Raw genomic sequence first — 24,361 nt, 5'->3', positions numbered from 1 at the left:
AGAGCTGGTAGCCATCTCCCGCACTCTTTAGGATATCTGTTCCTGCGCTGGGGACTCCTTTGTAGCAACTTCTTGAGTGCCTTACAAGCTCTTGACCAATGCTATCCTTGCCATCGTTTGGTAATGGCCATCAGAGTGCCCGTTTATGTACTTGAACAACATGGATGGTCCGTGGTCTTTATATGGATCCTGGGACATGTCAGCATCACGGGAAATAACCTTGCCGACAGGCTAGTGTAAGGGGCTGCTTGTAATCCTAGTCTGGAGATCGGCATACTGGAATCTGATCTTCGATCTGTATTATGCCACAATGTTTATGGGCTCTGGGATACAGAATGGCACTCCCTAACTTTGTCGAATAAGTTATATATGGTAAAGAAGTCGACAGTGTGGCGGTCCTACATGCTAGCCTCTTGCAAGGACTTCACATCGGCAATACTTGGCTGACTCATGATTATCTCCTCTGTCTTCGAGGACCCATCCCAGTGTCGATGTGGTTCTTGATTGACAGTAGTCCGCATATTGTTGGACTGTCCCAATCTAGCAACCCTGAGGCAGATTATAAACCTTCGTGACACCCTACCTATGGTGTTAGGTGACAATACCTCAACAGCTGATCTAGTTTTGAGTTTTATTTGAGAGGAGGGTTTTTATCCCCTAATCTAAGGGTGGGTGCCTGGCCTTATCTCTCAGGACTTCACCTGACCTGCATTTTTTACTCTCTCTCTCTCTCTCTCTCTCTCTCTCTCTCTCTCTCTCTCTCTCTCTCTTCTTTCTGCTGCTGTTTGTTCGACTTTTCACTATCATCCATTTTTATTCTTGTGATCAGCCATCCAAGGCCATCTGCTATATTGTTTTAACACTTTCTACAGCTATTTTCCTTTTAGTTAATATTTTCAATTTTGGCTTGATACTTCTACTTCAGTGTTGTTACACAGATAGTTTTCTGGGTTTAGTTCCTTCCCCAGATTTTGGGTTATAGGGTTCTTTTGGAGTATGGTTTTCATCCAAGACCTGTTTGACTGAGGAAAGAGGGACTGATAACCTTGTAGTTTAGTCCCTTTAATCTCCAATCAAACCACCTAACCAACAGTTTGTTTAAACATTTCAGCAGTTGTGTGTCATGCTCATTCCAATTACACTTATCATCATGTTATAATCTAAAAGGTTTAACACCATCAACCTACTCTATTTGCATGTGCTCATGTTTTGTATGTATTCTGGGTGTAAACGTCTTGCAGAATATGATTTGCATGTTGTGAGTTTGAGTTTAACAGAAAAGAATATACTAGAAACCATTAATTAATGCTTAAAAATTTACATTAACAGCCATTTTCAAAAATATATTTAATTTTTCACTTCTCACAATGTTGCTGTCATCTGCAACCAAAACAAATTTGACATCTGGTAAAGTTAGAATGTCCTGTAGACAAAGTGGAACTCGGTGGGACACTACAATTAATTAGTTCTCAGTTGGTGAAGACTGATGCCTTAATATAGGAATGTTTACTATCGACAGCCTTAGTTTTCTGTTAGAGACGCACAGCTTAATCATGTCCAGAATTTCCTAGCATGGTTCAGACATTACGTTGCATAAATACCATGATATTCTAATTTACTTAAAGGGATGTCATGATCTACCCAATTAAATGCCTTTGAAGATTCACAGAATATACTAGTGACCTGTAGTGTGTTGTCAAATTAATTGAATACATTCTCAATGTATGTGTAAGTTCTGTTTCCAGCATTGGGAGTCTTTAGAAGTATGAACTGTGACTTGGTCAATATATTATCTGTGGCCAAACTGAGAGAAGCCACTTATATTTTGAGAATGTGTGAAAGATTAATATTTGATGGAAGTTGTTTGTTATTTCTTCATCTCCTTTATTTGTAGAGACTATCCACCTCAGTGTATTGAAAACCACCAGAAATTGCACTAGCAGTAAGTGAATAGTGTCATAAATAACTTATAATGGTGTTAAACTTAGACCAAAACTCTGTAGACAAATTATGGAAGGTCTAAAAAATGCCAGTGTGATAGCATTTTCATAAGATACAAAAACATTTCACACTTTTTTGTGCATGGGAAATAGTGAAAATCAGCAGTGTTTTGACAGTTTGTGCTTCAGATATCTGTTTTACATTTGACGAGCAATATCTTGAACTTAGCAATGTCCTGATGAAAGAAAATTTTTCTGCTTGCAATCCAGACATCTCCTCATGTGTTCTTCTGTCTAGATGGTCCAAATGACTTGTGTAGTATAGTTTTTGTTTTACTTTTACTGGATAATCAATAAGAAGAATACCTTTAACATCATGCACAAGAAATTGGACATAGTGTTCCAGACATATGAAATTGGGTTGGTGGGTTTTGATTCAGCCCCTATCTTCCACCAACTATTATGATTCCTGTTTCATTTTTGACAGGCAGTGGTGGACTCATCTCATTCACAATAACAAATTGAAGCATAGAATATGTTAGATTATTTTTAAAATGGTTCAAAAATTTATTTATTTTGCTTTTGGTGAGTATACAACAAATGCAGCACCCATATTATACAAACATTTCTTATAGTTTATTCCTCTTGTATAATGTTATTACTATTTTGTTTGCTTTTTACTTTTAATCACCAATTGTCTACTAAAGTTGAGTCAGTGTAAGTGGATCCCTGACAGTTACAGTGGGCTCGGCACAGCAGCTCCGTCTGTCTACCTCAACCAGTAATGTGACACCATTTTGTAAAGGTTCTATGGCAATGCCTCATTGTTGTCACAGCTCCGGATATAACTACTGTTTTTGCTTGCAGCCATTAACACTTTGCAGTTGAAAGCTGTCAGTGCTGCCAGCTGTAACAGATCTTTTTACACTGTCTCAACTGTAACTTATTCTGATTCAGTGTCTTCATTTGAGGTTGCGTTTTTAGAAAGTTCTCTATATGGATTTTTTTTTCTGTAGAAGAATGAACACTTTTCATTTCAGTTTCCCATTTCTTAAATGTTGAGAATGAATGAGTAAACTGCTTATTAACCTTCACCAACTTTGCATGCAGTTCAGTTGTTGATAAACTGTCCAAACTGTGTTTTTGTTTTTAACATCATGGTACTCCAGTTTAGCTTAGTTATGTGCCTGTCCAGTGGGTCATAATTGCAATCTCTCTCTATGGTGTGAAACAAGCCATCCAGTGTAGAACAATAATAATTTTCTCAGTAAATGAAATAAGAACTTTCTGACCATTTGAATAATTGACTTATACATTAGGTAAGAAATGGAAAACATTGTTCTTAAAATTATTGTTGACTGATTTTCTGCAAATGGTCTCATATTCTCAATTTTAAAAAGACACAACATATTCAAATCTGCACATCTATGGGTACTACATCAGTGATAGGTGTATCACATTATAAGGGAATAACAAATAGGGTGGAAACTTCAAAATTTTTAGGTGTCCATATTGATGTGAATTTAAACTAGAAAAACACATTTTGGATCTCCTAAAACAACTTAGTTTATCCAAATTTGCACTTGTAATCACTGCAGGTCTTGGGAGCGAGAAGCCAGTAAGCAGATAGATTTTGCATATTTTCATTCAGTAATGTCATGTAGGCTAATTGTTTTCATTGGGCAAAAATATGCTGTAAGAATAATATGTGACACTCACCCATGATTACCTTGTAGAAATCTGTTTGAGGAGTTGGGCATTTTGACTACTGCTTCACAGTATATTTATTTCCTCATGAAGTTTGTTGTAAATAATCCACTGTAGTTCAAAGGGAATGATGCTGTACATAATTACAATATAAGAAGAAAAAATTACATTCATTACTCCACATTAAGGTTGTCTTTATCACAAAAAAGTATCCACAATGCTCCAGCCAAAAAATTTGATCACTTGCCCAGTTATATAGAATGACTAACTTACAGCAAAGTAAAAAATGAAAATGAACTGAAGTTTAACTATGACAACGTCTTCTACTCTGTAGAATAATTTCAATTACTGTACTGTGTGAAAGCTGGTGGCTAGAAATTACTAACTCATGCCTGTATCCAAATGATGGACCCAATTTCAAAAATTCATATGTATTCAATTATAAAACCAAAATGAACAAGCTTTATACCAATGGAAAGAGGAAGTTTCAAAGTTTGTGGCAGGCAGCGGCAGGTGGGAGGTGATGGTTTCAGAAGCAGCCAGTAGAGTTCACATGGCAATAGGACCATAATTCCAGTTCACTGTCAGTTGTGAGTGAGATGGTGACTGTGGAGCACAAGGTTTTCTGTGTTCCTGAGTTCGTGTTAAGTGAGTTACAGATTGCAGTGGAGCAGGCATTTTGTACCAAGTTCGGTATTCAACCACCAACTCGCAAAAGCTTTCCCTATCGGTTAAATTAATTTAAACAGACTTGGAGTGTGTGCAAAGGAAAAAGCACAGGCTAAGCATGTGTGTGAGGATGATGTCTGGTGGATTCAAGAAAGATTTGTGTGCAGTCCTAGCAAGTCTATCAATAGAGCCAGTCAGAACTTGGAATACCCCAACCAACTATATGGAAAGTTCTGAGATGGCATTTGCTGTACAAGCCATATCGATTACAATTTGTGCAGACTCTCAACCCCAAAGACAAAGAGAAGCATCCTGCGTTTTGTGATTGTGCTAGCAAAGATGGAGGATGACGCATTTCTACAGCGTGTAATTTTTAGTGATGAAGGGACGTTCCACCTTAGTGGACAAGTTAACAGACATAATACTTCCATATGGGGTTTTGAAAATCCACATCCACCATTGCATCATGAAAGAGACTCACCAAAGGTCAACGTGTTCTGTGCCGTATCTCTTACAAAGATTTATGGACCATTTCTCTTTGCAGAAAGAACTGTAACGGGACTCATATAGCTGGATATGTTGGAACAGTGACCATTTCCTCAAGTTAAGGAACATTCCCAGGACTTCATTTTCCAACAGGATGGAGCTCTGCCCCATTGGCACCATGATGTAAGAGACTTTTTGAATGACTCCCTTCCTCGGCACTGGATCAGTCGCAGGGGACTTGAGGATCTGGTTCTGCACTTCTGGCCATTGAGATCTGATCTCACACTCTGTGACTATTTCTTATGTGGTTATGTGAAGGACTGTCTACTTCCCGCCTCTGCCAATCACTGTGACTGATTTGCAGAACCAGATCACTGCTGCTGTGCCCTCAGTAACAGCAGATATGCTTTTGCATGTGTGGGACGAGTTTGGCTTCGTTGTCGACGTTTGCTGTGCAGCCAACAGTGACCACATTGAACATTTATAACATTTATAATTATTAAATAATTATTAAAACTAATTAATTAAAAATCATTTAATTTATTAAATTGATATCAAACATAATGAAAAAATTGGAACTTCCTCTTTTAATTGGTATAAAGCTTGTTGATTTTGGATTTTTACTTGATTAAATATGAAGTTTTGAAAATGGGTCCATCATTTAGAATAACCATGAATGTTTCTGTTGCTTTTAAACTTTGATTTATTGTTGACAACAAACTTTATAAGAGACTGACTGTACTGTGATATTGTTGTCCATTTGCCAATCTGTTTAAAGAACATCTAGAAGAGGTTCTAGGGTGGGCACCAAATATTGTCTTCAATACACACTTCTTTGTAACAAACACTTCGTTTCTCACTGGAGAGTTATGACAGGATAAGATGCAGTGAGACATTAGTGAATGAAAAGTGGAAATGCATGTCATCATTTCAACATTTTTATCTCCAAAGCCTGCTATTTTTTAGCCACAGTGCAAAAGAAGCAGAGCTTAGATGTTTAAAAACATTTATAATGTTTGACTTTCAGTTCAGTTCCTTATCGCTAAGAACATCCAAGCGTTTTAAGTATTCTGTTTCATTTATTGACTTTCCCTGCATGCATTTTTTCCAACATTGTGGAACAGGCCTTGCAAAATATAGATTTTGCTTATAGAGTATTTTATATAAGTTCAGTGACAGTCTGCTGACAGAGAAATAGTTAATAATTTGCAAATAAATAAATAAATAAATAAATAAATAAATACATTTTGAAGTATTGTGGTTCATTGATATACCCTCACACCATCATTAAACTAAGCTTATAAATTATGTTGCATTTTCACAAGAAATCTCTCATTGAATTACTGAACAGTAATTCCTGGGTATTAGTAACTGTCTTTGTCCATTTTTAAAATACATCAAATGACAGAAATATTAATAGCATATTTTGAGCTCGGTTATGAAGCTTTGGTGGCCTGAGACTTGACAGAACAGTCACAGACTAAAGAGCCATGTTTGCTGTTTCCCCTAGTCCTAGGTATTTGGCTGGCAATTAACAGTACTTTGGGTCTCTTTATAGCAGAAGGGGGAGTCTGGTTCTCAGAATGGCATGCCAACTCCATTGGGATCATGTTTCAGACAACACAGCAGTGATAGTTCAAGCCAACCTTTATGTTAGTTTCAGCTTTAAAGACCCTCTGCAAGTAAGTGAAATACATGATAAAATGAGCTCCTTGTCCAGACCATGAAGGCCCAATGGAGGATGTATTTTTGGCTGTTGTGTAATCCTCTACATTGCAGCATCATGCAGATGCAGTATGGAGGGGCACATGGTCAGCACACTGCTCTCCCGGCCTGTTTGCAGATTTTCTAGACATTGAGCCACTACTACTTGGTAAAGGAGCTCCTCAAATGGCATTACAAGGCTGAGTGAAAGCTGTACTAGTCTTCTTGCAAAGGAGAAACCCCAGGAATTGAACCCAGGTCCTCCATATTTCTAAATGGGAAAATACAGATATTAGATGAGAATTTTCGGAAGGGAAACATTCTTTCACATAGTGTTGGCATCACTCAACACTAGGAATCACCATAAGCACTTATTTTAACATAAGGAATAGCAAGGCCTGTTTGGCGCATCATTTCCAGATGGACTGTAGTTTTCACCTAAGTATTGCACAAACTCTGTTTACAAAGGAAACACACAACAATTGTGGGGGGGGGGGGGGGGATTGTTGTCACAGCCATCAACACTCCCTACATTGTGTTGGAAACACAAGCCTGTGATAATTTATGAAAAGTTAAAATCTGTTGTAAATCAGTTGTGACAATAGAGATGTGTCCTTACAGAAGACAACACGAATAAGAGATTTGGAAAAGTTGTGGAGTAATATGCCATGAAATTTTGAGTAAATTTCCTAAAGAAACTAAATTAAATTATGAGATTATTTTAAATTCTGTTGTCTTTCAAGGTCACATACATACCATGTAATTCCTGGGTATTAGTAACTGTCTTTGTCCATTTTTAAAAGACTTCAAATTTCAGAAATATTAATAGCATATTTTGAACTCAATTATGAAGCTTTGGTGGTCTGAGACTTGACAGAACAGTCACAGACTAAAGAGCCATGTTTTCTGTTTCCACTAGGCAGACGGTGAAACAATTTTACTCTATCTTTTGTATATCTATTGGGAGAACCATACGAACAAGAGGTTGAGGAACAAATAATGGTGTGATGCGCACCGCAACAGCTATTTAGCAGTGGCTTGTAGACTATGTTTGTAGAATAAACTATGTAGTATGATTCTGTACTGTTATGAATCTGTGCTTTAAAGACTGACTGATGCTTGTCTGTTACAGTCGTCAATTGGAAGCAGTGAAATCTAAATTTTATGGCTGATAAAATTATGCCTATGTTCCCAACACCATCTTTCTACAGGGCTCTCATACATAGAAAATTTTTAATATAATTTCAGCATGGACCTGCCGACTTCACTAGCATTTATGAGGCATTGGTTAAAAATGTTTGTTCATCCTAATTCAGATTTTCTGTGATCTCCATAATGAGTGCTTGGATATTTTCTCCTGAAAGTCAATGACAAATTTCTTTCTCCAACCATGTTCAATGAAGTCTGTGATCAGTCTCTAATGATGTTGATGTTACTGTCAAAAGAACATTAAACTCTTAATCCCTAGCTAGACCTCTTATATAGCATAGGCTATTGTAAAAGTATAATCCTTCACATTCTGTGGACATTCTACTAAATATAGCGTTTATGTCACATCATAGAGTTCCACAGTTTCTACTTTTTCTCACAGCTTTCCCTTCAGTTCCTGTTGCTAATCAATCTGTAACTTTACCTTTAGAATCCACACTTTTTTGCCCTGCCACTTAATTTATTTTACATTGGAATAAGTCATCTTAAGCAATTCAGGAAAGTTTCATTTAAAGACATGTACAGGTACTGCTGTAGGTAGCTATATCTTGTTAATCACAAAGCAGACAAGGCACAGTTAATGTGCTGCAGCTACAGGTGGATTGTTCACCTTGACAACAAATGCTGCAGCCGACACTAGCGAGGCATGGTGATGCAGTTGCAGTAGGCAATGTTACATATTTTATGCCATAATTGAAGTAGTTTACAGGTATTAATGATGTATCTGGGGAGGACTCCTTATTCAATAAAAGTGTTCTGTGACTTAGTAATATCAAACTATCTGGGCTAATAGAAGCAAGCTAGGATCCCACTGTTCACTCATGACTCACATGCATTTACAATAGTGTATGAACATCAGTTTGAAGTTGTAAGCACTATACTGGTATGGAGACAAATGAGTAGTAATTGCTCAGAACTGTCTAATTCACATTTCTGTGTTGGTCAGTTGTAATAGAATGAACAACGTGAAATGGTCAAGGCTGTAACTTAACCAGAGTTAATTTTAGGGCTTGGCGTGTTGCAAATGTTATTGGATAATAATTGGAACATTATTTTATCTGATTCCCTGGAATGTAATCGTGAGTACTTTGTCTTGGATGGACATACACCTAGGATGTGGTGTCGAATAAATACAATGGTCTAAAGACAATGCATGTCACTTGTATGGCAGTTTACCTGTGTTCCAGTTGCATCTATCTACTCTTATATTGCCAGGTTGTGGAGGAATTCTGCAGATGCTGAGATTTACATGATAAGAGACTGTTTGGTGTGGTGACTTCACAAGAACATGCCCATTGATTTGTTCTTAACTGGAGAGTTCTACTGCGGTGGCTGGTCCCCAAATATGGTAGTTGATATATTACATATCGTTTTAGCTGGAGAGGCTTCCCTTACAAATATAATACTAGCCCAGACTCTCATAATGAATCTGTCTATGAAATCAGCCACAGATTCTCTTCCATTTTCTTTCACAATATCACTAATACTCTTGTTCTTCTTTACTGTATTTAAAATGCAGGAAAGATACAATTTAGGATAAAATTATGGACACACATTTTGGAAATAATATTTTCTCTGTGAGAAATCGTATACTTACTGCACATATAAAATTGTATATGTAGATGTTACCCCCTTCTGGTGAATGCAAATACTCCTCTTTTTTACACAATTTACAGTGTTTTAGTAAGCGTAACCTCACACAAGCATGCCTTATATTTCTTGATAATCTTTTATCACCACTGACTTTTTAATACTACACTAAATTGTAATTCATATATTATTTTATGTATTTTTTAGGTTTATAAAGGGTTAATTTCTGGTATATAATAATGTATTGTCCCATACTCAGGGAAAGAGTGTAGGGCGAGCAGATGCAGGAATCCTGCACCTCCATTCATGGCGAGGTTGTAGTGGAGGCGATTCACTGTTTTCTTCCTCTGACCCACTATGAAGTATCAAATGTGTATCCATGTCATGTGGATCACTGTGATGAGTGCTTATACAGTGTAGTGTTGGGTTTGTGTTGAAATGGATGAAGGGAAGGGAGAAGGTGAAACCTGGTGCAAGCACACTGCCTACTCCTCTCCAAAAGCACCAAGGGACCAATGAGCTTAATGTCTCTGTAAGATGTACGGATCACTGTCAGCAGTGTTGTATGTCCTCACTTCATGAGATGCTGCAGAGAAGTTTGGAGTTTAATCCAGGGTGTGGAAGCAAAGTTAGGTGATTCGAAACTTAACACAACCACCTCTCCTCCCTTTGACAGCCAAATACTGGCAGTACAAAATTTCAACCATGCCCAGGATTTGAACCAGCTTACCTCCACATTGAGTGCCACCACACAGGCACGTGTTAGTGACCTTGGCTATGGAGGCGGGTTTCTCCTATATGCTCGGAGCTTAGTCACATTTGTGTAACATGTGGATAACTCCTTTCTTCTGTTTAGTGTCTGTTCATGTATACAGTATAGCAAATAATATATGTTTTTGTATTCTTATGTAGATTTTTCAAATTTTTTGCAGTGTATAATGCAGAAAGCAGAGCAGCTGGCTGAAAGCTTTGACCCTCTTGAGTATGTGAACTTCACATATCACAGTGCAAAATGTTCTCCTGTCAATGAGGAGCCATCAGACTCAGAATCATGTGATGATGAATATCCGTATGCTCCAATGTATCTGGAACCTGATCGACAGTTTAGTAGCATTCCTGTAAACAGGAGTCACAGTTCAGTCCACGTGCCCACCAACGTTTTTGATTTAGGTAAATAATCTGAATTATTTTAAATTTGTGCATTATTTTGGATTTCAGTAGCCCAATATAAAATCAAGTTTATCTATTATATAAGTACTCCCATACTGATTAACAAGTGCTGTTCTAGTGAAAGGGTAAGTCTCTGCTTAAAGTATATATTTTTAAGTGATAACCTATCTTTTTCTTTTTTCATTTCTAAAGTGCAGCCAAAAGGTACTTGAATAAGACCATAGATAATTTATTTGCAGATAATGAGTGTTTCAAAAAGTTTTTCTTAGTTGTTGTATTGTTGAGAGAAGAAGAGATGGGGCATGTTAGGAAAAGTCCTTATCAGCAGCAGTGCTAAGTGTTAGGCCATTAGCATTAGTCCTACAATCTTCTCCAGGAATGTGTCTGTCATTGCTGACCTACTCATTTGCATTGCCAAGCTGTTGTGGTTATCCTAGATTCTGGCGTGTGATACAAGTGCTGTTAGCAGTTGTTCCGGTGTTTCATTCTTATCACGGTACTGTTATGTCAATAACTACCTGCTTTTTTCATATGCCTTCATTACTTTTTTGGTCAAGCAGAAAGAACCTGTTATGTATCGTAAAACTTTGGTTCAGTTTCATCAATTTGTTACGATTGAGTAGAAGCTGGAGTCCATCTTTGACAACAATAGACATTATTGATAGCATAATTAAACTACATAACTTAAGCAGAGTTTATTTCTTTACTTTGTAGTTCAGTGTACATTGCACTAAAACTCTTAACTTTAACATAGTATTCCTTTGATTTCTCATGTCATGTGGAAGTGCAAATATGTAAACACTGAGACTTGCTCAGTGTTTTTGCTTTTATTGGGTTATCGCTATGGAAGGCCTGTGTTCTGGTTTTGTTTAAAGACAAAGAGTTTAAATACGTCTGCTTGTGTCTGTATATATGTGTGTGTGTGTGTGTGTGTGTGTGTGTGTGTGTGTGTGTGTGTGTGTGTGTGTGTGTGTGTGTGGGCGCGCGCGCGCGAGTGTATACCCGTCCTTTTTTCCTTTTTTCCCCCCTAAGGTAAGTCGCACACACACACACATCCATCCACACATACAGACACAAGCAGCTTGTGTCTGTATGTGTGGATGGATATGTGTGTGTGTGCGAGTGTATACCTGTCCTTTTTTCCCCATAAGGTAAGTCTTTCCGCTCCCGGGATTGGAATCACTCCTTACCCTCTCCCTTAAAACCCACTTCCTTTCGTCTTTCCCTCTCCTTCCCTCTTTCCTGATGAGGCAACAGTTTGTTGCGAAAGCTTGAATTTTGTGTGTATGTTTGTGTTTGTTTGTGTGTCTATCGACCTGCCAGCGCTTTCGTTCGGTAAGTCACCTCATCTTTGTTTTTATATATAATTTTCCTCACACACACAGATATATATATATATATATATATATATATATATAAAAACAAAGATGATGTGACTTACCAAATGAAAGTGCTGGCAGGTCGACAGACACACAAACAAACACAAACATACACACAAAATTCAAGCTTTCGCAACAAACTGTTGCCTCATCAGGAAAGAGGGAAGGAGAGGGAAAGACGAAAGGATGTGGGTTTTAAGGGAGAGGGTAAGGAGTCATTCCAATCCCGGGAGCGGAAAGACTTACCTTAGGGGGAAAAAAGGACGGGTATACACTCGCACACACACACATATCCATCCACACATATACAGACACAAGCAGACATATTTAAAGACAAAGAGTTTGGGCAGAGATGTCAGTCGAGGCAGAAGTGCAGAGGCAAAGATGTTGTTGAATGACAGGTGAGGTATGAGTGGCGGCAACTTGAAATTAGCGGAGATTGAGGCCTGGTGGATAACGGGAAGAGAGGATATATTGAAGAGCAAGTTCCCATCTCCGGAGTTCGGATAGGTTGGTGTTAGTGGGAAGTATCCAGATAACCCGGACGGTGTAACACTGTGCCAAGATGTGCTGGCCGTGCACCATCCTATATATATATATATAGACACACACACACACACACACACACACACACACACACACACACACACACACACACACACACACACACACACACACACTAAATTGGTGATCCCTTGATGCCTCAGAACATGTCCTACCAACCGATCGCATCTTCTAGTCAAGTTGTGCCACAAACTCCTCTTCTCCCCAATTCTATTGAATACCTCTTTATTAGTTATGTGATCACCCATCTAATCTTCAGCATTCTTCTGTAGCACCACATTTCGAAAGCTTCTATTCTCTTCTTGTCTAAACTATATATCGTCCATGTTTCACTTCCATACATGGCTACACTCCATATGAATACTTTCAGAAACAACTTCCTGACACTTAAATCAATACTAGATGTTAACAAATTTCTCTTCTTCAGAAACGCTTTCCTTGCCATTGCCAGTCTACATTTTATATCCTCTCTATTTCGACCATCATCAGTTATTTTGTTCCCCAAATAGCAAAACTCCTTTACTACTTTAAGTGTCTCATTTCCTAATCTAATTCCCTCAGCATTCCCGACTTAATTTGACTACATTCCATTATCCTTGTTTTGCTTTTGTTGATGGTCATCTTATATCCTCCTTTCAAGACACTGTCCATTCCGTTCAACTGCTCTTCCAAGTCCTTTGCTGTCTCTGACAGAATTACTATGTCATCGGCGAACCTCAAAGTTTTTACTTCTTCTCCATGAATTTTAATACCTACTCCAAATTTTTCTTTTGTTTCCTTTACTGCTTGCTCAATATACAGATTGAATAACATCGGGGAAAGGCTACAACCCTGTCTCACTCCTTTCCCAACCACTGCTTCCCTTTCATGCCCCTCGACTCTTATAACTGCCATCTGGTTTCTGTACAAATTGTAAATAACCTTTCGCTCCCTGTATTTTACCCCTGCCACCTTTAGAATTTGAAAGAGAGTATTCCAGTCAATATTGTCCAAAGCTTTCTCTAAGTCTACAAATGCTAGAAACGTAGGTTTGCCTTTCCTTAATCTTTCTTCTAAGATAAGTCGTAAGGTCAGTATTGCCTCACATGTTCCAATATTTCTACGGAATCCAAACTGATCTTCCCCAAGGGTGGCTTCTACTAGTTTTTCCATTCGTCTCTAAAGAATTTGCGTTAGTATTTTGCAGCTGTGATTTATTAAACTGATAGTTTGGTAATTTTCACATCTGTCAACACCTGCTTTCTTTGGGATTGGAATTATTATATTCTTCTTGAAGTCTGAGGGAATTTCGCCCGTCTCATACATCTTGCTCACCAGACGGTAGAGTTTGGTCAGGACTGGCTCTCCCAAGGCTGTCGGTAATTCTAATGGAATGTTGTCTACTCCTGGGGCCTTGTTTTGCCTTAGGTCTTTCAGTGCTCTGTCAAACTCTTCACGCAGTATCGTATCTCCCATTTCATCTTCATCTACATCCTCTTCCATTTCCATAATACTGTCCACAAGTACATCACCCTTGTACAGACCCTCTATATACTCCTTCCACCTTTCTGCTTTCCCTTCTTTGCTTAAAACTGGGTTTCCATCTGAGCTCTTGATATTCATGCAAGTGGTTCTCTTATCTCCAAAGGTCTCTTGAATTTTTCTGTAGGCAGTATCTATTTAACCCCTGGTGAGATAAGCCTCTACATCCTTACATTTGTTCTCTAGCCATGCCTGCTTAGCCATTTTGCACTTCCTGTCGATCTCATTTTTGAGACATTTGTATTCCTTTTTGCCTGCTTCACTTACTGCATTTTTGTATTTTCTCCTTTCATCAATTAAATTCAGAATCTCTTCTGTTACCCAAGGATTTCTACTAGTCCTCATCTTTTTACCTACTTGATCCTCTGCTGCCTTCACTATTTCATCCCTTGAAGCTACCCATTCTTCTTCTACTGTATTTCTTTCCCCCATTCCTGTCAATTGTTCCCTTATGCTCTCCCTGAAACTCTGTACAACCTCTGGTTCTTTCAGTTTATCCAGGTCCCATCTCCTTAAATTCCCCCCTTTTTGCAGTTTCTTCTGTTTAATAACCAATAGATTGTGGTCAGAGTCCACATCTGCCCCTGGAAATGTCTTACAATTTAAAACCTGGTTCCTAAATCTCTGTCTTACCATTATATAATCTATCTGAAACCTTTTAGTATCTCCAGGGTTCTTCCATGCATACAACCTTCTTTCATGATTCTTGAACCAAGCGTTAGCTATGATTAAGTTATGCTCTGTGCAAAATTCTACCAGGCGGCTTCCTCTTTCATTTCTTAGCCCCAATCCATATTCACCTACTACGTTTCCTTCTCTTCCTTTTCCTACTGTCGAATTCCAATCACCCATGACTATTAAATTTTCTTCTCCCTTCACTAACTGAATAATTTATTTTATCTCATCATACATTTCATCAATTTCTTCTTCATCTGCAGAGCTGGTTGGCATATAAACTTGTACTACTGTAGTAGGCGTGGGCTTCATGTCTATCTTGGCCATAATAATGCGTTCACTATGCTGTTTGTAGTAGCTTACTCGCACTCCTATTTTTTAAATTCATTATTAAACCTACTCCTGCATTACTCCTATTTGATTTTGTGTTACCTTAATGAGTTGTACCTTAGTTACCTTAATGTGTTACATCTTATGACTGGCGCATATGTTTCATCACAATCCAGGCCTTGCTTCTGAGCACAGCCTTTTACCACCAGCCATGCTTTATAGTGTACAATGAGACCTTTCATATCTTTCTTTCTTTCTTTTAAATACCCATTTTGCTCTTAATGGCTTTTTATCTTAATGTAAATCAGCAGACTCCTTGTGGTTCTCTTTGTGAGATTGTAACTCTTCTTGTATTGCCATCAACCAGTTTTCAATGTTGTCTGACATCATTGTTTCTTCTAATGTCAAAGGATGAGAGTCAGTTGACTGTTTAGACTGATACAGTTTCTTTGGCTTTGGAATTCTCGATGACCTTCATATTTGCTGCAGTTGCTCATTTTCGTTAATTGGATCATCTGGACTTGTTTCGTCATTGCTGCTAGTATTCACTGAACTACTACTTGATGTTACACTCTTCAGGTTCAGATTCAATTTCTTCTAATTCAGTTGTAGTAACTTCATCATGCTGCTTCTTTGTCATTGGGAGAAACAGTCGACTTGGTTCCTTTGACCCAGTTCCCTCATTTCACTGTTTCGAAGTATCTTCCTCAAAAGTCACATCTCTTGTTTTTATGATTCTCTGACAGTTAGGTTCAAAAAATCTGTATGCTTTTGAATATTCACTGTATCCTACCAAAATACACTCACCAATTTTTTGGTCCCATTTTCATCTGTTGGCTCTTGGAATGTGAGCATAAGCCTTATTTCCAAATATTCTAAGATGCTTAAGATTCGGCTTCTTGTTTGTCCAAGCTTCCTCTGGGGTCTTGTTCTTTAGTGCATTATTGTACAGTTGTAACATTCATCCATTCCATTTTGTTCTGGTGTATATGGCACTGTAGTCTGATGTCGGATTCCTTCCTTTCTGAAAACTGTTATCAGATTATCATTCACATATTCTGTGCCATTATCAGTGTGTAGAGTGCAGAGCCTTTTTTCAGTTTGACTTTCTACTAGATTTTTGAAGTCTCATATCAGTTGTGCTACTTGTTGTTTATTTCTGAGGAAATATACTAATACTTCCCTGGAATAATTATCAGTTAGAGTAAGGAAGTATCTGGCTCCTCCAATTGATCTAGTATGCATTGGCCCTCGCAAATCTGAGTGAACTAGCTCGAGAATTTCTGTGGCTCTTGAGCTAGATCATGGAAAAGGAAGTTTTGTTTGTTTTCCCTCTAAGCAAATTACACAGGGAGTATTTATTGTTCCCTTATATGAAATTCCTTTAGCCAGGCCATTACGAAGTGCATCCATTGCTTCAGAAAGCAGATGACTTAGTCTTTTATGCCACAGGTTTGCACTATTTGCCTGCAATATGGATTTTGCTTCAAAATTTCGATCATATGTTGGTATAGTTGGTACATTGCGTTTGCTGATGATGCACTAGTAGCCATATTTTTGCATGATACGACAAACTTGTTTGTCAAATAAAATCAAATGACCTTTTTCTATTATTTTACTAACAGACAGTAGATTTGTGCTTAGCTGAGGCACATACAAAATATCCTCTACTGTGATTCTAACTTTCTTGTTACCAGTGAGAACATCTACAAATGAAGATTATATACCTTTTACGGGTAAGTTTTCATTATTTGAGAATGGCCACATGTCTCTAACAATCAGTCAAGTTTCAGTTTCACTATGTTCTGTTCGTACTATAGTTCCTTTTTACCAGATTTTACTTTAAACACATGTCAAGGGTACAATCAGCTCAAATGATTATGGGCAAAATCACTTTTAAAAAGTTAAGCAATTCCTGTTGTAATCTGCTAGTAGCCTATACATCTGACAATATGTACTCAAGTCAATACCTTTCCCCCTGCAGGTCCGGGGTTTAGAATAGGCCCGCGGTATTCCTGCCTGTCGTAAGAGGCGACTAAAAGGAGTCCATCCCCCTCACGGGGGTAGTTCTCATTGCCTTCTTCTCCTTGCCTTCTCATTGAATTCTTCTCCTTGCTTTCTCATTGCCTTCTTCTCCTTGCCTTCTCTGATCTCCGCCTCGGCGTTTGAGACAGTCTGTCCTCTTTCTCCCTCTCTCTCTTCCTTTTCCTCTTCTTCCTTCCTCCCTGTGCGTGCCTGAAGGCCGACCCACGCGTTCGCATGCGTAGCCGGTGACGGGGTAACGCGTAAGTCCCCGCCCTGGGTAGACATGTAAGGCACGCGCGTACCCCCTGGTAAAGGCCAGGCCCGGGGAGGGGTGATTGCCTGAGCTGATACCTTCTGACCATGCCGATTGGTCCCTCCGTCTGTTTCTCGGGAGGTGTGACCTGAGGTGTAAACATTCACCTAAGGCGGGAGTGCCCTCTGAGAGGGTCCCCACAAGGAAGGAGCGCGCCATCGGAGACGCTGGCAATCATGGGGGATTCCTCCGCAATGGATTCTACTCCATCTCTCTCGACTTCGACCCAAAAACGGAAACGTGACCAGCCAACAGTGACAAATGTACTACCGCCTGCCCCACAGTTCCTCGTAGTTTCTCGATCTGAGGATGGAAAGGATTTTTCCTCTGTCAACCCTTTCGTTATTCAGAAGGGCGTAGATGCCATAGCCGGATCTGTCAAATCTTGTACCAGGTTGCGTAACGGCACCTTATTACTAGAAACTGAGAGTGCCTTTCAGGCACAAAAACTGCTTCGGGCCACCCTCCTGTACACGTTCCCTGTCCGGGTGGAGGCCCACCGAACTTTGAATTCGTCTCGTGGTGTAGTCTATACTAGCTCCCTCGACGGATTGACTGACGAGGAGCTTCAATCTTTCCTCGCTGAGCAGGGCATGACGGCTGTCCATAGGGTCATGAAAAAGGTCAACAATGACCTTGTACCGACCCGGACACGTTTCTTGACCTTCGACAGTGTTAAGCTGCCATCACGCATCAAGGCGGGCTACGAGGTTATTTCTGTTCGCCCCTGTGTCCCGACACCTACGCGCTGCTACCAGTGTCAGCGTTTCAATCACACTCGACAGTCTTGTTCCAATGCGGCTAAATGTGTCACTTGTGGCAGGGATGCCCATGAGGGTGACTGTCCACCTCCGTCTCCTCGTTGTGTGAACTGTCAGGGTGACCATGCCGCATCCTCCCGCGACTGTCCTGTCTATAAGGAAGAACGCTGTATCCAAGAAATTCGGGTCAAAGAGAAAGTGTCCACCTCGGCTGCTCGCAAGCTATTGGCTAGTAGGAAGCCCACGCTGCTCCCAGCGGGGAAATACAGTACTGTCCTGGCCTCTCCTCGGACTACCCGGGAGGTAGCAACCCAGACATGCGATCTGACCTTCAGCACCACGGTCGTCCGTTCGGCCAGTGCTAAGATCGCGCGGTCGACGTCTCCTCTTCCTCCCATCACCCCACAGACACCAGCCCCTTCCTCAGCTTCTGCTAAGACGAAGACATCGAAGTCAGATGCACAGGCCTTCAAGAAGGAACCATACCGTGCAGACTTCCTCCGTACCTCGACCTCCCAGCCTTCGACCGGTACTTCCACTAAACGTCCTTCCAAAAAGGCTCATAGGAAGCACAGTTCTCCTTCTCCGCCACGGCGCATTTCTTCTCCTGCACCACCCCGCGGTTGCCGCCCCAGGCCGTCATCCGTTTCGCCTGGCCGCACCGCTGGTAGCCGTACATCTGGCCATTCACCGGCGGAGGAAGCTCCCCCTCCCGGCCATCCTCCCGAGATGGCCGATGACCCTATAGACCCAATGGACGATGACTGTCCGCCTACTGATAGTGGCGGCAGTGCTCGCTCGAAGCCAGGCCCTAAGCGGCCTTCGAGGTGACCACTTCTATCATCTTCCTCTTCTTACAATGGCACTTATTCACTGGAATATTCGCAGCATTCGCTCCAACCGAGAGGACTTGAAGTTGCTGCTCCGCTTGCACCGTCCGCTCGTCGTAGCCCTCCAGGAAACGAAGCTTCGCCCATGCGATCAAATTGCCTTGGCACACTACACCTCTGTGCGTTTTGACCTACCCCCTGTGGTAGGTATCCCAGCTCATGGAGGGGTTATGTTGCTGGTCCGGGATGATATTTACTACGATCCCATCACGTTGCACACCGGCCTGCAGGCAGTTGCCATCCGCATTACTCTCCCCACTTTTACGTTTTCCTTTTGTACCGTTTACACTCCATCGTCATCTGCCGTTACCAGGGCAGACGTGATGCAACTTATTGCTCAGCTACCTGCACCATTTTTGTTAACTGGAGACTTCAAAGCCCACCATCCCCTTTGGGGCTCTCCAGCATCCTGCCTGAGGGGCTCCTTGTTAGCAGACCTTTTCAACCAGCTCGATCTTGTCTGCCTCAATACTGGCACCCCTACTTTTCTTTCGGACACATCTCACACCTATTCCCATTTAGACCTCTCTATATGTACTCCCAACTTGCACGCCGGTTTGAGTGGTATGCACTTTCTGATACATATTCGAGCGACCACTTCCCATGTGTTATCCATCTCCTGCAGCATACCCCCTCTCCGTGCTTCTCTAATTGGACCATCTTCAAGGCAGACTGGGGGCTCTTCTCTTCCAGGGCGACCTTTCAGGATCAAACCTTCACAAGCTGCGATCGTCAGGTCGCACACCTCACGGAAGTCATTCTCGCTGCTGCTGAATATTCCATCCCTCACCCTCCTTCTTCTCCACGTCGCGTACCGGTCCCCTGGTGGACTGCAGCATGTAGAGACGCTTTACGTGCTCGTCGACGTGCTTTACGCACATTTAAACGCCACCCTACAGTGGCGAATTGTATCAATTATAAACGATTACGTGCTCAGTGTCGTCGTATTATCAAAGAAAGCAAGAAAGCCAGCTGGGCTGCTTTCACAAGCACCTTCAACAGTTTTACTCCTTCTTCTGTTGTCTGGGGTAGCCTGCGCCGGCTATCTGGCACTAAGGTCCACTCACCAGTTTCTGGCTTGAAGGTCGCGAATGACGTCCTTGTGGCCCCTGAGGCTGTCTCCAATGCCTTCGGCCGCTTTTTCGCAGAGGTTTCCAGCTCCGCTCATTACCACCCTGCCTTCCTCCCCCGCAAACAGGCAGAGGAGGCTAGGCCACCTAACTTCCGCTCCTCGAATTGTGAAAGTTATAATGCCCCATTCACCATGCGGGAACTCGAAAACGCACTTGGCCGATCACGGTCCTCCGCTCCAGGGCCAGATTCTATTCATATTCAGATGCTGAAGAACCTTTCTCCTGCGGGTAAAGGTTTTCTTCTTCGTACATACAATCGCATCTGGATTGAGGGACATGTTCCCGCATGCTGGCGCGAGTCTATTGTTGTCCCGGTTCCTAAGCTGGGGAAGGACAAGCACTTGCCTTCCAGTTATCGACCTATCTCGCTTACCAGCTGTGTCTGTAAAGTGATGGAGCGAATGGTTAACTCTCGATTGGTTTGGCTGCTCGAGTCTCGACGCCTACTTACCAATGTACAATGTGGATTTCGTAGGCGCCGCTCTGCTGTTGACCATCTGGTTACCTTGTCGACCTTCATTATGAATAACTTCTTGCGGAAGCGCCCGACCGCGGCTGTGTTCTTTGATTTGGAGAAGGCTTACGACACGTGTTGGAGGGCGGGCATTCTCTGCACCATGCATACATGGGGCCTTCGCGGTCGCCTCCCTCTTTTTATTCGTTCCTTTTTAATGGATCGACAGTTCAGGGTACGTGTGGGTTCTGTCCTGTCCGACACCTTTCGCCAGGAGAATGGGGTGCCACAGGGCTCAGTTTTGAGCGTCGCTCTCTTCGCCATCGCGATCAATCCAATAATGGATTGCCTCCCAGCTGATGTATCAGGCTCCCTTTTCGTGGACGATTTTACCATCTATTGCAGCGCGCAGTGTACACGTGTCCTGGAGCGCTGTCTTCAGCGTTCTCTTGACCATCTTTACTCCTGGAGTGTCGCCAATGGCTTCCGTTTTTCTGCCGAGAAGACGGTCTGTATTAACTTCTGGCGCTACAAAGAGTTTCTCCCACCGTCCTTACGACTCGGTCCCGTTGCTCTCCCAATCGTGGAGACAACCAAATTTTTAGGCCTTACATTTGACAGGAAACTTAGCTGGTCTCCACATGTGTCATATTTGGCCGCCCGTTGTACCCGTTCTTTAAATGTCCTCCGTGTTCTCAGTGGTATGTCGTGGGGAGCGGATCGAACCGTCCTACTTCGTCTATATCGGTCGATCGTCCGCTCCAAGCTGGATTATGGGAGCTTCGTATACTCCTCTGCACGGCCATCCATCTTACGCCGCCTCAACTCCATACAACATCGGGGTTTACGACTTGCGATTGGAGCATTTTATACCAGTCCCGTAGAGAGTCTTCATGCTGACGCTGGCGAATTGCCACTCACCTACCGGCGCGATATACTGCTTTGTCGGTATGCCTGTCGGCTACTGTCAATGCCCGACCATCCGTCTTATCGTTCCTTTTTTGACGACTCTCTTGACCGTCAATACGGGTTGTATGTCTCTGCCCTGCTACCCCCTGGAGTTCGCTTTCGTCGCCTCCTTCAACACCTTAATTTTTCACTCCCTGCAACCTTTCGAGTGGGCGAGAGCCGCACGCCACCTTGGCTCCAGGCTCAGGTCCGCGTTCACCTTGACCTCAGCTCGCTCCCAAAAGAGGTCACCCCCGGTTCGGTCTACCACTCCCGTTTTTTGGAACTTCGTTCGAAGTTCATCAACATGACTTTCATTTATACAGATGGCTCTAAGACCAATGACGGGGTCGGGTGTTCCTTTATTGTCGGGGCACAAAGTTTCAAATACCGGCTCGATGGCCATTGTTCGGTCATCACAGCTGAGCTCTTTGCCCTCTACCAGGCTGTTCTTTACATCTGCCGCCACCGACATTCTGCTTATGTCATCTGCTCAGATTCCCTGAGCGCCATCCAGAGCCTCAGTGATCCATACCCGGTTCACCCTTTCGTACACCGGATCCAACGCTCTCTTCAGCAGCTGGTGGACGTCGGTTCTCCAGTTAGCTTTATGTGGGTTCCTGGCCATGTCGGTATCCCTGGGAACGAAGCTGCAGATGCCGCGGCCAAGGCTGCGGTCCTCCAGCCTCGGACAGCTTCTTGTTGTGTCCCTTTGTCCGATTTTAGCAGGGTCATTTGTCGGCGCATCTTATCGCTGTGGCATGCCGATTGGGCTGCACTTACCGACAACAAGCTTCGGGCCTTAAAACCTCTTCCCGTGGCTTGGACGTCCTCCTCACGCCCTTCTCGGCAGGAGGAGGTCGTTTTAGCCCGGTTAAGAATTGGACACTGCCGGTTCAGCCATCGCCATCTGCTGACGGCTGCGCCGGCGCCGTTCTGCCCATGTGGGCACTTGCTGACAGTTAGACACATTTTAATGTCCTGTCCAGATCTTAACACACTGCGCCTCGATCTTAACCTGCCAAATACTTTCGATACCATTTTAGCGGATGACCCACGAGCAGCTGCTCGTGTTCTTCGTTTTATCAATTTGACAAACCTCGCTAAGGACATTTGATGATGCTGTTTTTTAATCCTATGCCTGTCAGTCTGTCGTTTATCGTGTTTTCCCTTTTAGTTGTTGTGGTCAACTTGTGCCTCGCGGTGCATTCTTAGAGTAGTCAGGGCGCTAATGACCATTGAAGTTGTGCGCCCTCTCAAGGAACCACAAAATACTATTAATCTATAGAGGTTGCCCTTGCTGGTGCTAAAAAATTCTTGGAGCAAACACTAACAATGGAACCTATTTGAACAGAGTCGGTCCTAGATCGCTCTTGGGAGAAAAACTTTGGAGCTACACCAATTAACAGTAGACTCTGCACAACATCTGATTTACCAAACCCTTAAGTCTGCTTGTATAAGAAAGTCTGACCCCACCAGACAACAAATCGAACCTCAGCCCAGACAGACTATGACTTGTTGTCCTTTGACAAACTGACTCCTACAAAGCTCAAACACGGACTGCCTAGCTTTCTCAAGTAAGTCACTTGGAACCTCAATTGAAACAAACATGTAATGCCAGCGTGACGTTTTGGTAATGATTTCATTATCATCATCAGCCATCAGTAAGCTCAAGTGGTGGCTCGCAGCCTTGAAGTGCCATTACATATCTGGTTTCTGCGATGATAAGTAGCTACCTCACTGCTACATTGTGCTTTAGTCTCCTTTTGGCTTCCAATCAACCGCATATCTAAAATCCTGCTGCAAAAAACATACATAAGATTTTATACACATATTTTTTACATATGCAAACCTTGTTCCAATACCAATATGCACTCGGTTGCTAAACAATAGGAAAGGTGAACTTACAACATACCCATGATGCAGCACAAATGCTTGAAGTTAGGATGGAAGGAAGCCAAAGGTGATTTAAATCTGGTAATAGAAAATTCACTAGGACTTTCCATTACCATATCCTCTACTTTCCTTTACTGTATCCTCTGACCTACATATGATTAACTGATCATCTGCAGATATAGCTGCTGCGAGGTTATTTTGAAACATTACAAAGTAGTTCTTCGAATATTTTAGCTTTCTTGTGATAAATTCATGCCCTATATATCTTATATGGTGTTGTGAACAGGAACATTCTTGTCAAACTACTTCATTTATATTAGCAGTAAGTTTCCCAGTTTCATTTGTTTTTGTTACAGATTTGTTTCTATTATTTTTATGTTTTTATTTCTATTATTGTTTCTATTATTATTTGTTTCTATTATTCTATTGCCTTGATGAGGTGTGTTGGTGTACTAAAATATCCCTCATGAAGTTTTAGCAAGAGTTCAGTAAGCTTATGCTTCTGTATTAGAGTAGGAGCATAAATATTAGAAGTCAAATGGAAAAAAAGAACCTTTCACCCTTTTCTAAGTATTAAACAATGGAAAATCTGGAATGGCATAACAACTATATGAATTGGGATGTATTGCTGTTCACTACATAAGGGTGGTGCTGAGCAACAGATAGGCACATTTAAAAGTGCATTGAGAAGTAGGTTAAGCTGTTAGACAAAGTCCTTCATCAGATGTAGAAAACACATGCACACATTCATATATGGGCAACTCAGAAACACACGGCTAATGTTATCTCTGAGCACTGAGACCCCACTGCAGTGAGTAGTGACCTGGGGTGGGAGATAATGGTTACAGAAGAGGTATGGGATGGAATGGGAGGGCTACACTAGCCGTATAAGGGTGGGGAAGATGCTGCAAGCTGCCTGTGGTAATGTACAGGTATGTTTTGTTGCTAGATGCAGCTCTGGGAGGCTAGGAGACAGTTAGACTACCTAATTACTGAT

At 41.7% G+C, this 24,361-nt stretch overlaps 1 protein-coding gene across 3 annotated transcripts in view; it reads left to right on the top strand.

Annotated features, from left to right (window-relative positions):
- Positions 1–24,361, top strand: part of LOC126485146 (voltage-dependent calcium channel subunit alpha-2/delta-3-like) — a 324,602-nt gene that overhangs the window by 119,694 nt on the left and 180,547 nt on the right. For all 3 annotated transcript variants that reach the window (XM_050108811.1, XM_050108810.1, XM_050108809.1), the window contains exon 4: positions 10,238–10,475. In XM_050108811.1, coding sequence (XP_049964768.1) covers positions 10,238–10,475 — 238 coding nt within the window. The remainder of the gene's footprint in view (positions 1–10,237; positions 10,476–24,361) is intronic.

Source organism: Schistocerca serialis, chromosome 6 (genome assembly GCF_023864345.2).
Source record: "Schistocerca serialis cubense isolate TAMUIC-IGC-003099 chromosome 6, iqSchSeri2.2, whole genome shotgun sequence".
NCBI lineage: Eukaryota > Metazoa > Arthropoda > Insecta > Orthoptera > Acrididae > Schistocerca > Schistocerca serialis.
This window is presented reverse-complemented; position numbering and strand designations above follow the sequence as displayed.